The sequence below is a fragment of the Nematolebias whitei genome, chromosome 9 (genome assembly GCF_014905685.2).
Source record: "Nematolebias whitei isolate Nwh7 chromosome 9, NemWhi1, whole genome shotgun sequence".
Classification (NCBI taxonomy): domain Eukaryota; kingdom Metazoa; phylum Chordata; class Actinopteri; order Cyprinodontiformes; family Rivulidae; genus Nematolebias; species Nematolebias whitei.
In genome coordinates, this window is record NC_056506.1 from 47235553 (window position 1) to 47250327 (window position 14775).

At 38.7% G+C, this 14775-nt stretch overlaps 1 protein-coding gene across 2 annotated transcripts in view; it reads left to right on the plus strand.

Moving 5' to 3' along the window:
* The window catches only part of crema (cAMP responsive element modulator a), a 19156-nt gene extending 10136 nt beyond the window's left edge, over nt 1–9020 (plus strand). The window contains exons 6-8 of one of the 2 annotated variants that reach the window (XM_037681931.1): nt 506–682; nt 5297–5456; nt 8206–9020. In XM_037681931.1, coding sequence (XP_037537859.1) covers nt 506–682; nt 5297–5456; nt 8206–8350 — 482 coding nt within the window. In that variant the 3' untranslated portion in view covers nt 8351–9020. Of the gene's footprint in view, nt 1–505; nt 683–3270; nt 3523–5296; nt 5457–8205 lie in introns of those variants that run through there. The other variant, XM_037681932.1, reaches the window with a different exon arrangement.
* The last annotated feature ends 5755 nt before the right edge of the window (nt 9021–14775 follow it).

A 14775-nucleotide genomic window follows, 5' to 3' on the forward strand; every position in this document is an offset into this window, starting at 1 on the left:
AGTCCACACAGAAGTATAATATGTCATCTGTATACAGTCAGTCCACACTGAAAAAAATAATCTATAATCTGTATACAGTCAGTCCACACAGAAGTATAATCTATAATCTGTATACTGTCTGTCAACACAAAAAAAATCTGTAATCTGTATACAGTCAGTCCACACAGAATTATAATCCAGGAGTTGAATGTCTTGATGTATGAACATTAAAATAGCACAAAGCTTGCAGTAGTAAGATTGTGTGGATTCCATTAGAATGTATGGAACAATAAAAAGGTAAAATAATAATGTGAATATGAATCAATATTCAAACTATAGAAGTAGAGACAAATTTACTATAGTTGTGTAAAAATAATAATAACAATAATAATAATAATAATTAATAAATGATCTGGACAAATGTTTACTTTGACCTTCTAAGGCTCAAAAAACCCAAACTACCTGTATTTTTTTATACTTTGTTTCATTTAGCCCCATTCACAGTATAATCTCTGTCTTCATTCAGTCGCGCTCGCTCAGGGGAGAGCCATCCCTCTGACCAGTTCAGCAGTGGAAGCCCTTCAAGGGGCTCAGACCCTGACCGTGACCAGCTCTCCCACCCCCCAGCCCGGAGCAGCCGTCCTTCAGGCTGCAGAAAGCCCACACCAGTTCTACATCCAAGGAGGGCAGGTGCTCATCCAAGGTGAGTGGAGCCAAAGATGAACAGGAAAATATGTTTGTGGCCCGAGGGTCAAAACTGTCTCCTGAACCATCTGTCTCTAATATCCTTAATTGAAAGGAAAGCAACATTTAAATAAGTATAATCTTATAAAGGGTGGACTCCAGAAACCAGTTCAGCACCATCAAACTGGTCGGCCCACTGTGAGTGTGCTGCTTAAAAGCCTGAGTTTGTTGTGGCTCCTCAGACTGAAGAAGTCCTTTGGATGAAAGACGAAACGTCTCAACACAAAGAAACCGTCCAGAGGACCTGACTTAACTTTGTTGGATTTATTACCTGAATTACTGATGAACATTTAAATGAGTTGATGAAATCCTGCACTCTATCTACATCTGCATAGAAAACCTTCAAATTAAGATGCGCTGAAACCTTTTTGTTTTTTGTTTGTGAGTTTCTGGAACTTGACTAAACCTTAAAGATTCCAAACAGTAAACATACATCTGTCCATCCATCCATATCTTTTACCCGCGTCTTCCTCTGCGGGTCGCGGGGGTCATTGGTGCCCATGTCCAGCTATCAGTGTGCGAGGGGCGGGGGACACCAAAGTTCACCACACAGAATAAACCGCCTGTCTGCAAACTGCAGCCAAGATAATAATCTGTGTAAACACACTTAATCTGATAATGCACAGTTAAAATCAGTGATAAAGATAGGCACTTGTTGATGAAAACACACCCTTACAATCCTGTTCTCGTCTACAGTTTATCCTGAAACCAGCAGATCGTCGGCATAAACAAAGATAACTGATATATAAGGGACTTCACTGAAACTCTTGTGTCTGAAGTTCACTTTCTTTCTCTGACATGAGTGTCCTCTCACCATCAAAATGCATTCTTAAGCCCTACTCGCACGGGATTAGTTTTACCTAGGGACCGCATGCTATTTGTAATAATTACGGAGACTGTCTGGATTGTTAATCCCGTGCAAATCGGCGATGTCAGTAATTTGTAAAGTAAAAATTCTTCTGCAAATTGCCTACTATATTCGGCTGAACTCCGAGGTCCTGTGATAATACTAATCCAATGCCAGTAGGCATCTCTGTGATTTGGACAGAAATGGGCGGGATCCGATGTGTAATGAGTTGTTTTTTGTTTTTGTTTAAGCAAAATCATTTGGAATTATTTTTTTTTTTTAATACCTTTATTTTACCAGGAAGAAATCCATTGAGATTATCAGTCTCTTTTACAAGGATGTCCTGGGATATAGAACAAGGTTATTTTAAATGAACGTGCTGCTCGCTTCAGCTTTTGTAGATGCTGCTTCTTCCTTCACCATAGATGACAGCAGGTGCGGAGACGTGCGCAGCCGGTGATCAGCTGATCCATCCATCCATTATATTTACCCGTTTCTTCCTTTTTGGGTTGCGGGGGTCGCTGGTGCCCATGTCCAGCCATCACTGTTTGAAAGGCGGGGGACGCCATGGACAGGTTGCAAGTTCAACCGGCGATTCAACGGACGCGTGTGGCCGGTGACAGGTTGTCCATCTGAACTTAACGTGGCTTTTATTTTTTTACCTCTTTAAACCAGCCAGTCGAACCTGCCTCCTCCTCAACAAGTAGATTAACACAATGTTATGTCTGCATTCTTATTTAGTTTTCTTTGTGCTGTATGACTCATAAAACTGCACGAAAAACCGAGACTGGCCCGGCTCACTCATTAAGCACATTATTATGGACCGTTCCAGATCCAGGTCGGTCTGGGTCAGGCTCTGGGTTCGTGTTAGAATGACAGCTTTAAGTTGGCATATCCAGAAGATGTCCGTAAATTAGCTAAATCTCAGGCTTTGGTTATCCCGTGTGAATGTGCCACATAAAAAGCAGACGTTGGGGAGTAATTTATTTATTACATGTGGTCTCTAGGTAAAACTAATCCCGTGCGTACAGGACTTTAGTTTGATGCAACGGAGAATTCTCCTTCTGTGGAGACTCTAAATGAAGATTTGTTTTTCACAGGCTCAACTCTGCTTCTCAACCCACACGTGTATTTTTCCTAACCAGTGTGGCACCATATGGGGGGGGGGGGGAGAGGCTTTCCAGAAGTGTTAGATTTATTGTGAATAAGCAATTTTACAACCAAGAAATAATCAACTTTACTTTTTGGGCCAAGTTCATAACTTTGAAACTCATTTGCTACATTTGTACATTTTCCCACCAAGGACCAACTAAAACATGTTCTTTTTATCAGACTCTTATTTTGTTAAATTCAGCTGTGAGAAATGTGAATATTAACTGAAAACACATTACGTCAAACTTTTTTTTTTTTGCTTCTTTGAAGCACAAAACAAACATCAGTCGTGGAGCTCAGCAGTTAGCATGGCAGCCGCTTGGGACACAATATCCTCTTGTTTGTTGAGCGTCTCTTGAGTTGCGTCACTGGAGCTAAAAATATTCCTCCTCCGCTCCCGCCCTCCTCCCTGTAACTCCCCCCTAGACGTCCTCCCTCCCTCCCTCCCTGCCTGACCAGCTCACATTGTTTCTCTTCTGATCCGCAGTGAGGGAGGAGGACGGGGGAGGGACGGACTCTAATCCAGGGTGTTTCACTGACTTCAGCGGGTGATGTCACTGTGATGTCAATGCCTGTAATTGTATTTGGGCTGCAAAGTTGACGAGTTGCCACTCTGAACCAGAGCGAGCTGAGGGCCAAGAGGAAGAAAAGGGAAGATTCAAACAGCAATAAACGAGAAAATAAAAGGTAGAAGAGCTCGTTAGTCAAAAGTTTTCTGTGGCGAGGTGTGTTTTTCTCTGCCGTGGTGCTGGATTGTTGGAAACACGAGATGGCTGTCACTGGAGATGAGACTGAGTCAGGTAGAGTTTCTCTATTTAATATTTAGTCTGTTTTAAAATTATCATTATGGATTTGAAGTATTTATTAATTCCACCTGTCAGCGTTTTGATGTTTTCTTCAATAGTTCAGTAATTCTATCCACCTGTAAGAGCAACAGCATGAAGATGCTGAGAACTGTTCATGATTAGACTTCACTTCTGTTACGTCATGCATCGTGGAACTTTGTAAAAACATATATATATATTTAATTTACCATTGTATAAAATAATAAAAACAGCCCAGTTATTCTGAGCTGCTGTCAGTCTGTGCCGTGCTGTCGAACACTGATAAAAGCTCACAAGCCAATAAAGTGGTTGTTAGGCAGGCAGACAGGGAGGGAGGGAAAGGGGAGGGAGTAAATGAGGGGGTAGGAGAGAGGTGGGGGATGTGGGTAAGATAGTTGCTGGTTTGACGTCACTGAGTTTCCTGGAACATGAGCAAGGCAGGGAAGAGAGAATGCAAAATGTGCAAGAGAGACGCACACACTGACGTCAGCACAGCCCGAGTCACCGTGTTATCACAAGAATGGAAAGCTGCGTGCGTGCGTGCGTGCGTGCGTGCGTGCGTGCGTGCGTGCGTGTGCGTTTGTAGGAAGGACTGAAACTTCCTAGGAACAAAGTGTAAAAAGAGAAGCTGAAACACACACAGTGTGCAGAGCGGCGAGTTGTTGAGTCATCTCAGCCATGACTCAAATCCAAAAGTACATAAACCACATTCAGAGAGATGTTTTTTTTTCTTCTTTTCTTTAAAAGCGTTTTGTTTTTTACAGCCTGTTTTTGCTGTCTTTGGAAAACTGCAACAGTTATCAGAAACTCACAGCAGTTTGATTAAAAACAGCGTCGCCTCCCATAAACAGACGCGTCTTTAGACTCAGGACAGCTGAGCTGATAAACTTTAACATTTGAATGAACTACAAGGGGATTCAAAGCTTTGTGCAGAATATAAAATCATCATAAGTGATCGAAGGATGCAATAAAACCAAGCAGAAACCCTAACCTTGTCGCTGTTGTGAGCTCCTCTTTTACAGACCAGAACTGTGACGTTGGTTCCCATGGTAACAGCTGCTGAATCATTGAGCATAAGTCACTAATGAAGTCATTTATGACCAGAAAATGAATAAACTTATGAAAATACACCTAGCAGGTGATGTTCTGCTTAAACATTCCCACCAATAAGACAAGTTTTAGATTTTGGGAACATATTGGGTAGATGTCCTAGAAAATAATTGAGACTTTTAGCTAAGTACTCATTTAAAAGTCTAATTTGTTATCAAGTACATTTAGGAGAACGAATAACTGGCTAGGAATTTTATGATCGGAGGAAATGTGTCCTCTGATTGCAGGAAGGAAAACTGATTTCAGATAAAACAAAAAAAAAGTTGATGTTGAACCATGTCACGTTTCCTGAAGTAATTTTCCAGATATAACGAGTGTAGTTCTGAACTGTGGGTACGCAATGAATGTAAACAAAGAGCTCACAGCTTAGGCTGGCTGTGGTCTGTGTGGGTAAACAGATGCGGCGGAACCAAACATGCACAGAAGATGTTTGGATGAAAATATGAGTGAATCTGCTGCTAAACGTGAAAAGAAAAAGACAGATCTCATGCGTCCTGCAAGGTGGTGAAGCGCTATAAAGGAATGTGAACACGTGGCTTTTTCCAAACTTCTGTTGGAACTATTTTCAGTTGTTTCAGCTGTTTCTGGAGGTAAATAAACACACGTGGTAGTAACGCCTTTTGTCCATGTTCTCCCACAGCTGCCACAGGAGACATCCCCGCCTACCAGCTGCGTTCGCCCAACTCGGGTCTTGCTCAGAGCATCGTGATGGCTGCATCGCCGAGCAGCATGCAGAGCCCGTCGTCACAGCATGCCGAAGAGATCACCCGCAAGAGGGAGGTCAGGCTGATGAAAAACAGGTAGGGGCTGCAGGAAAAGGCTCACCAGGTCTCCTAACCTCAGTAGTTTGATAAATCTGCTTCGTTCTGCTAGAACATGAACGGGCGGAGCTAAATTAAGAACTGAACTAGAGAAACTGCATTTTCTGTGAAAGTGCCATGTGAATGCTGATTTTGCTCAAAGCTGCTTAAAAAGTTAGTTTACTTAAAATATATCAATAGCTAAAAATTTGAAAGGTGAAGCTGCAAGAAGCACAAACGGTAAAAAAATGTACCTGAAAATGCAGAAAAAGGTTGAAATTAGGTTAAAAACAAAAGCTCACGTGCAGAAAAGCAGTTATTACAAAAAAAAAAGAAGCTAAAAGTAGAGTGGATAAAGGCACAGGTAGAAAAAAGGCTAGTAAAAAACAAACCAAACAGAAGATGGGAAATATTATCAAATAACAAGAAAAAAGCTTAGAACCAGAACATTCAGTTCAAAGTTTAGTCAGGTCCTCTGGATGGTTTCGTTATTTTGTTAGACGTTTCATCCTTCATCCAAAGGACTTCTTCAGTCCGAGGAGCCACAACAAACTGAGTCCCACAAGCAACAAAGTCACATAGTGGATCAACCAGTTTGCTGGTGATAAGATGGTTTCTGGGGACCGCCCTCTCCCCCGTCGACTCCTCTGAGACAGCCACAGCCAAAGTGGTTCAAAACACCGAAGTTCATGCTCAGTAATCCAGGTAGTAAATCCAAAAAAGAAACTGTCCAGATGACCTGACTGACCTCTGTTGGATTTTCTACCTGGATTATTGAGCATGAACTTTGATGCTTAGAACCAGAAGTACCAAAATGCTATCAATAAATAAAGAAAAGGCTAGCATGAATCCATAAATTGTAAAATGCTAACAAAAAAATGCAAGAAAGATCTAGTTTAGAAGCAGCAAAATGCTAGCTAAGAGTCAGAAGTAGGAAAATGCTATAACGTGAGGCTAGCTTAGAAGCTAAATGCTAGCAAAAGCAGGTAAATAAGGGCCAGAAGTAGTGAAATACTAGCAATAATTATAAAAAGCTAGCTTAGAGCGAAAAGTTGCGAAACTGGGATAAGTTTATCTAGTTTAACACAGTTAAATTTAACTATTTAATCAATAGAGAGCATTGTTGTCATGGTGTCCAACTGTGAAGTCTGACATTTCTTTGTTTAACAGTTATCAAATTAGAGATTTTAAAGTAATGGCTGACTTCTGACCTTGAATTATTACCTTAACCTTGACCCTGAGACTATGAAATTAATTTAAAATATTTTTGACAAGCGAGTTGTCCAGCTGAGAAATAGTTATCAAACTATAGCAATATAAAGAAAGGAGTGGCCTTTGACTGTGACCTTTGACCCCATGACCCTAAAATCAATCAGCATCATTGCTGACCCATGAGGTCTCCAGTTGTCACGTTTGACATTTATACGTTACATTGGTTGCAAAGTTGAAGCTTGGACCCCCCCTCTCAAAAAATGTCCACAGACTGCTGGACAGTGTGGGTTATCTTTGGCGGCCATATTGAGTTTTTAATTTAGCCTTCAGGAAGTGTTGAGGATCAGTCTCGGCTACTACCACATCAAATTTTAGCCTCACTTTTCTAAAAATTAATGATTTGAAGCTGAAATAACACAATAGATAACAAAAACTGACATTAGTGGAAATTTAGATGAAACAAAAATTGAAACAAAAATCTAAAGCTTGTAGAAATAAGCTAAAATTAACCAGAATAGCTAAAATTAGCACAGACGTAGCTGAAAAACAGAACAAAATGCTGAAATGAGCGGACAGAGGCTTAAAGAGCTCGTTTGCATAAAGGGCACATGGTTGATAAAAGCTCAAATGAGCAGAAAAACAGCTGAACAGTAGCTGAAAGGCAAGAAAAAAAAAGCTGAAAATAACAGAAATAAGCTGAAGGGAGAATCAAAAGCTGAAATTAGCAGAATGAAGTTGAAAAACAGCTGTAAATCAAACCCATTGTTGAACGGAGACGAGCAGGACGGCTGATTGTCTCTGTTCAGGAACAGCTGAACAAGCTTACAAAAGCTAAACAGAAGCTGCTGAACACGAGTTATAAACGCACACAGTCACAAACATCAGCTGAACATTTATATTTCTCTCTCAGCTGCTCAGAGTTAACAATCTGTTGCTATGGAAACGCAGCAGGACAGGAGACAAACTTAAACTCCGATTTTACACGAACGGTTCAAGATATCAAAAAGCCGAATGGTTTGCTGATAGCTGAATGTCGTATGAACTGTTTAAAAGTTGTGTGGACTTTCTAGGTGGAAGTATGATGAAGTAATTAAGGGTTTTTAAAAAACGGTAATATGTTCAGTGAGGAAACATTTGTAATAAAAAAAAAAGCTGAATATTTTAAAAAGTTTAAAAGATATCAAGATCAAAAGTCGTAGCAGGAATTTCCTGAATAAGCTGAATGTTTTGATACTTAAATTACCAAAAAAGCTTAAAAACTTTGGGCAGCGATTGATGCCAATAAATATGGGAAGACATTTGAAAAAGTAAATATAAACAGGAGTCAACAGTGTGAATAATTAACAGCATTCCCTCCGATATCTTTGCATGGACAGCTGCAGCTCACTGTTTTTGGAAGTCCGTTCTTAGACCAGACCGGTGAAGGGGTTTATTGAAACTGTCGCTAAACCTGTAGTTGCACTGTGAGTTTTTGCAGAATCTGAGCTGAACTTTCTTGGAGAGACTCAAACCCGTTTCTCCTCTCTCCCCCCTGCAGGGAGGCGGCGCGCGAGTGTCGCAGGAAAAAGAAGGAGTACGTCAAATGTCTGGAGAACCGCGTCGCCGTGTTGGAAAACCAAAACAAAACGCTGATTGAAGAGCTGAAAGCGCTGAAGGACATCTACTGCCACAAACCTGAGTAGCAGCGGATGTTTGTGGCCACAGACTAAAGACAGGTTATAGACTGCTACAGCGTTTAAAAAAATAGACTCCAGAGCAAAAACTGCTTCAAACGTCGTCGTCTCTTTGCTCACTCAGGCCTGATTTACGCCAAACGCAGAAGAGTCCTGGAGAGTTCAGACAGCTTCAGCTTGCCAGTTTTTCTTGTTCTTATTCTGCGCTCTTTGCATGTGAAGTGTTGTGAACACGGCGCGGTCGTGCACGGAGCGAGGCCGGCCAATGACAACCAGTCGAAGCAGAGGAGGAACAGGAAGAGGAAGACACGGGTGCTTCCTGGAAGCGTGACGCTCGGGCACAGAGGTTGTGATAAAAGCTGTCGGCGAGTTTTCACCCCGGTCAGACGAGGTGCACAGAAGGCCTCACAGATCCATCACCAGCTGCAACTCCAAGTGTATTGAACTCGTCGTGTCGTGTGTCGTTTACGCTTCTGTTTTTTTTAGTTGTTGCATTTTGTTATCTGAAAGCACAATTATTTAAAAAAAAAAAAAAAGCATCATCAAGCATTTTTTAGTGAAACGATGTTGCAAACGTTACTGTTTTCATTTGGTCTATGAGGCTTTGTTGGGGTTAAAATGAAAATATTTTCTAAAACTTGTTAAAAAAATTAATAAATTTAAGAAAAAAAAAACTTTTTTTTTTTTTTTTTTTTTTTTACCTGAAAGTTTCAGGCCAATGTAAAGGGCATCGCTTTATTAAAAATAATAATAATAATTTTTACTGAAGGGAATTTATTTTACATTTACATCTGCTCTTTAGTCAAAGCACAGAACGGACATACATGTCGGGAGAATATGATTAATTCATAAACTTAATAAATATTTTGTAACACAAGTATAAATAGAGTATTTATACTTGGATAAAATACTCAAGTATAAATTAAAGTAGTCGCAAATAAATAAGTATTCTATATTGAACAACCTTAAATTATTTTCTCTGCCCAACTTTTACTGTTGTTTATTTTTATTTAACCCGTCTAGAAACTCCAAATAAGGAACTGTATTAGGTTCTGGTCTGATGTTAAAATACTCTGTTTAAAGGGTGATGCCTGTTTCTTAACGCTGTGTTTGTAAAGAAACTTTTAAATTCTCTTGTTCAGATTTCATTTAATATTTCAAACTTGCTTTCTTTCTCCCTTCCCGACGATGTAGTTGAGTTTGTTCCAGTGATTTGACTTTATTAACGTTTTGTTTTGTAATGATCACTTGAAAATGTGACTTCGGCTGCAGAGACATTTTAACAGTTAGTTTTATTTGCTGTCAGTTCAACAACAACTTCTGCAGTTTGCAATATTTATCAGCCAAACAAAGTGTCATGGTGCAGACTTTCAGAGAAACCCGGTTCTTCAGAACTGTAGAATAAAATTCAAGTTTTCTTTATTACCAAACATCTCAGTGTTATTTTATTGTTTTGGTAATTAGCCTTTTTTTTGTTGCTTAAAATCACTTTCTTCTCTGTTTTCTTGTTCAAATTGTAAATTTGTTTTTGTTTAATAAAATTTTTAATATATCAAAGATTGATTTATTGCTCACTAGCTACATTTTTGTATCTTAACGCAACAAAAGTTAATTTGTACAATATACAACGTATCTATGGCATCGTAGCATATGGCATAGTATCCATCAATATATAAAGTACTTTAAAATAAAACTACTATTAATCATATTCCTAATATTATAGAGGCAAACCAAAAACTCAACAGTGGGTTTATCACTTCCTTTAGTTTTGGCCCAAAAATGTTTTGTATCTGTTTTTCCTAAAACTCTGAAACTATTTCATAAATTGCGTTTGGTCTGATTTTAAATCTCATAGATGTTAAAATTTCTGTAAGAAGTTTTAACAACTTTCCTTTGTTGATTTGAAAAATTCTGCCTTTTTGGTGCCCTGAGCTATATGGCAACATTAATTCAGTAATCATTCTACTGAAGTTTAAATCATAGTTGATGGACAGAAGTGTCTCAGTCCACGGTGAGCTTCAGCCGCAGCAGTACTCGCATGTGGAGTTCCTCAAGGCTCCGCTCTGAGCCCATTTGAGGTTTTCATGAAATCTGTTGGATTTGGAGTCTATTTTTAGATGATAGAACATCCCATTTAACTGCTTTGTCAAATACGGTATATTTAGGTCTATGTGCTCCTACATTTAAAAAGTAGTGTGTTTTTTTTTTTTTTTTAGTTTATCTATTTAAATTACATCAGGGCATGGACGACATTGGATTTTTGTCATCTTAGAAATATGACTGAAATAATTTTATTTCTATAACGTTGCAAACTATTTGGATAATTCACACCAGCATTTAAAATTTTTAACAAAAAGAGTTGTATTTCTTTACAAGATGTATTAAATATTTGTAAAAAGGGGAGTGTGTTCTTAGATTTGTTGTGAAATCTTCAAAGGTCAGAGACAATGTAATGTCCAGGCAGAACTGTTTAAAACCCAGAGTGTATAAAAAAACATTTTTGTTTGCTTTCTGTCTGGATTTTTTTTTTCAAAAATCTTGTGCCGCTGCTGTGGTGCAGGGGTTAAGAGCGCAGCCCTTGCTCAAGGCCAGTCCCCATAGCGGCGGTCATGGGCACGAGCCCCAACGACCCCCCGCAATGTCCCCCCACCCCCCACACAAAAATAGGCTGCTGGAGCCTCAAAAATGGAAAAAAAAAAATCTTTAAAAACAGTATAAATTTATCTGAGACCAATCACACTTTGCAAATGCACTTTATAAAGATTAGTAAACAAGCTGAAGTGAACGGAAATAAAAAATAAGTTTTTCAATGTGTGTTTTTCAAATTAACTTAATATTCAAGAGCCATAAAATCACTTTTTGGAAGCAAATGTAACTGAAAAACAGAGTAAATGCATTTCCTGCAAAAATGCAGTGTGAATGCTGAATTATTTTGCTGAAACCTGCTTAAAAAGCTAGTTTGATTGAAATAATAGCTAAAAATTAGAAATATGAGTTAGTGGGGACGCTGTCTGCTCTGTGGTACAGATTCCTGATGACTCCTAACTTGTGCTCCAAAGGGTGATGGGAGTCAAACTGCAAATACTGGTCTGTGTGGGTGGGTTTGTGGTACACCTCAGTTTGCAAATGTCCTCTATCAGAGACTGAGACCTCACAGTCCAAGAAAGCCAACCTGCCATTTTTTACATCTTCTCGTGTGAACTTGATGTATTTATCCACAGAGTTGATGTGGTCAGTAAAATGTTGGACTTCCTGAGATTTAATTTTAACCCAGGTGTCGTCAACATACCTGAACCAATGACTTGGTGGTGTCCCTGAAAAGGACGTCAAGGCTCTCTTTTCTACCTCCTCCATGTACAGGTTGGCAACAATAGGAGAAACTGGAGACCCCATAGCACACCCATGTTTCTGCCTATAATATTGCTCCCCATATGTGAAGTAGGTTGACTGCAGGCACAGTTTCAAGAGTTGACACAGTTGTTCTGTGGAAAGCGTGGTCCTGCTGCTCAGAGTGGTGTCTGATTTTAATCTTAAACTGACCACCTCTACTGCATCATCAACAGGAAGTAAAGAGTGATGTGACATCAAAAGAGACCATAGTTTCATCAGTCTCCATGATGACATCCCTCACCTTGTCCACAAAGTCCATGGTGTTCTGTATGTGGTGTTCTGAGCTGCCAACTAAAGGGATGAGGATGCTCTACAGACAGACACCAGTTCAAGACATCAAACAGCTGAATCATGTGGCGACAGCTGAATGTCTTATGAACTGTTCAAAAGCTGAATGGACGTTCTAGGTGGAAGTATGCTCAAGTAGTGACGGTTCAAAAAGCTGTAAGATGTTGACGGATTTCACAGAATCTTTCTGTATTTCAATGAGAAAATTTTGGGAGAATTTTTTCTTTTGAATATTTCAAAAAGTTTAAAATATACTGTAATATCAAAATTCATAGCCGGAGTGTCCTGGATAAGCCGAACGTTTTGATACCTAAATGGCTGAAATAGCTTAAAAACTGCTGGAAGCGACTGATGCCAATAAATGCACAAAAGATATTTGAAAAAAATAATTAAATAAAAAGTGGATCTCAATTGTGTGAGCGCTTAACAGTGTTAGAGTGGTTTCCATAGCAACAACAGGCAATATGTCATCGACCCTGAAAGGTAGGACTTACAGAACGCAACACTTCGTTTGTGTGTTTCATGCTTTTATAAACATTATACGTTCATCTGCGAGCAATTTATTGAATAAAACAATCAAAAGTATAATTCTGACCTATTCTGTAACACACATACTGAGAACGTTTACAACTACAGTTCAAGAAGGACGCAAACAGAAAAATCAATGTTAATATTCTGCTCTTCCAAAGTAAATCAAATACTTTCAGCCTTTGTGTGAAATTGTCATAGTTTAGATTTTGTGCACTATTTTATCTGAAGTCAACAAAAGTAAAAATTAATACACATCTGATTTATGTTGTTAGAGTAATTTATTTAATTTATTGTATTGATGTTTGGGGGAAAGCGTGCAAAACAATTATAAATCCTATTTTTGTTTTACAGAAAAGAGCTGTAAGAATTATTACCAGGAAGCATTTCAGTCACCCATCAAGTGGATTATTTTATCAACTGAAGTTATTGAAGTTCATGATTTGGTAGATTATAACATTTTATCAATTATATATATAGGGCCTCATAATAATACATTACCTTTAAATATCCAATTAAATTTTGTTAAAAGAGTTGTTATAATCTTAAGGGGATGGAAGTGTTTGTGAAACCTAAATTTTGAACTAGTCTGAAGAAACGGTCTACCTCAATCCAGGGAATTAGATTATGGAATAATCTGGAGAGTGATGTGACAAATGCCAGATCAATGTTTAAGAGAATGATCAAAGTTGGTTTGTAAATAAAAATTAAAAAAATAGCTTAATGTGTGTTGTATGAATTGACGCTCGAGAAGGAGTTATTTATTTTGTTATTTGAAGATTATCATTGTTTGAACTAATTATTTGGTAAAAAGGGGCAGATTATAAGATTGTGTTCGTCTTTCTGCTGCCTTTCGTTTTATTTGTGATTGTATTTCTTATTGTATATTGAATTGTTTTGTTTTTTAAAAAATGAATAAACTTATAAATAAATAAAAATAAATGCTAGAATTTAAATATTGCAATAATTTAAACAGTTTTTGGTTTACAGAGTATTTTCAAATTACACTTCCTCTTTTTGTTCCTGTCAAATCCAAAACAACAAGTTCTGTTAACATTTCATGCTTCTCAAACTTCTCCATGGCCTTTGCTCCAGAGCGGTTGCAGTGGAAATTTCCATCTTGTTCCTAGCTGCCTGCAGCAGAGCTGAGGATGACTTCAGAGATTTATTTAGCAGTGGATGGAGACCTCAGCTGGTCACAAGTCACTACTGCAAAAACCACACACAGAAAGAAGGAACAACTTCAGTCATTATCAGGGTTCTCTGCAGATGTGGGTTTATCAGGGTTCTCTGCAGATGTGGGTTTCTGTTCGTGACGAAACTTATTCAGCTTCAGGAGAAGCTGGAGCAGGAGATCAATGAGCTGTTTTAATATCCAAATAGTGTTTCCTAAAATTTCTCAATTTGTTTTTCTGCCTTTTTTTTTTTGTCGCAGCAAAGAATCTAAACTCAATAAATTAATGACAAATTACTGTAGACGTTGAAAACTGAAAACGGTGATTTGCTCGTGCTGCTGTCTGAAGACATTTAGTTGAGTCCTGACTCACACCAGACAACGGATAGTTTCGTTTTGGACTTCATGTGTTACCGATCTTCATGTTTGTGAAGCACTTTGGTCAACACTGTTGTTTTTAAATGCGATATGTGTAACGTATTTTTCGGAATATAAGGCGCATTAAGCAAAACAAGTTGATTTTGACAGACGTGTGAGCGCCGTGTACCACATAAAATCTTTTCGAGGTCATTAGCCCAACAAGAATTAATACATAAGGCGCACCAGATTATAAGGCTCGCTGTCGAGGTTTGAGAAAATAACACTTTACAATAAGGTACACAAAATTGTATTAACTGCCAGGGAACGCCTCAGGAACCAATCAGGAGCTAATGGGTAGTTAACCAGTATTTACTGGGGAACACACACCCAAGCCTTATTAGAAGACTACTGGTTAGTTACCTTGTAAATGAAGAGGAACTAATCAAGAACTAACAGGTAGTTACCATGGAAACCAAACAGGAATGAATCAGGAGCTAATGGGTAGTTAACTAATTGGTTTACAAAAGAGAAAAATCCAATAGAATCGGTAATCACTAGGAAACAGCTTTTGACTAAACGAGCTGTGACCTCACTGGTGCAGAGTTTATTCAGAACCCACATGGAGAATTTATCCTCCGTTTCTGTGATAACAAACCAGTAGTCCCCTAATAAGACTTGGCAGTGTGTTCACCAG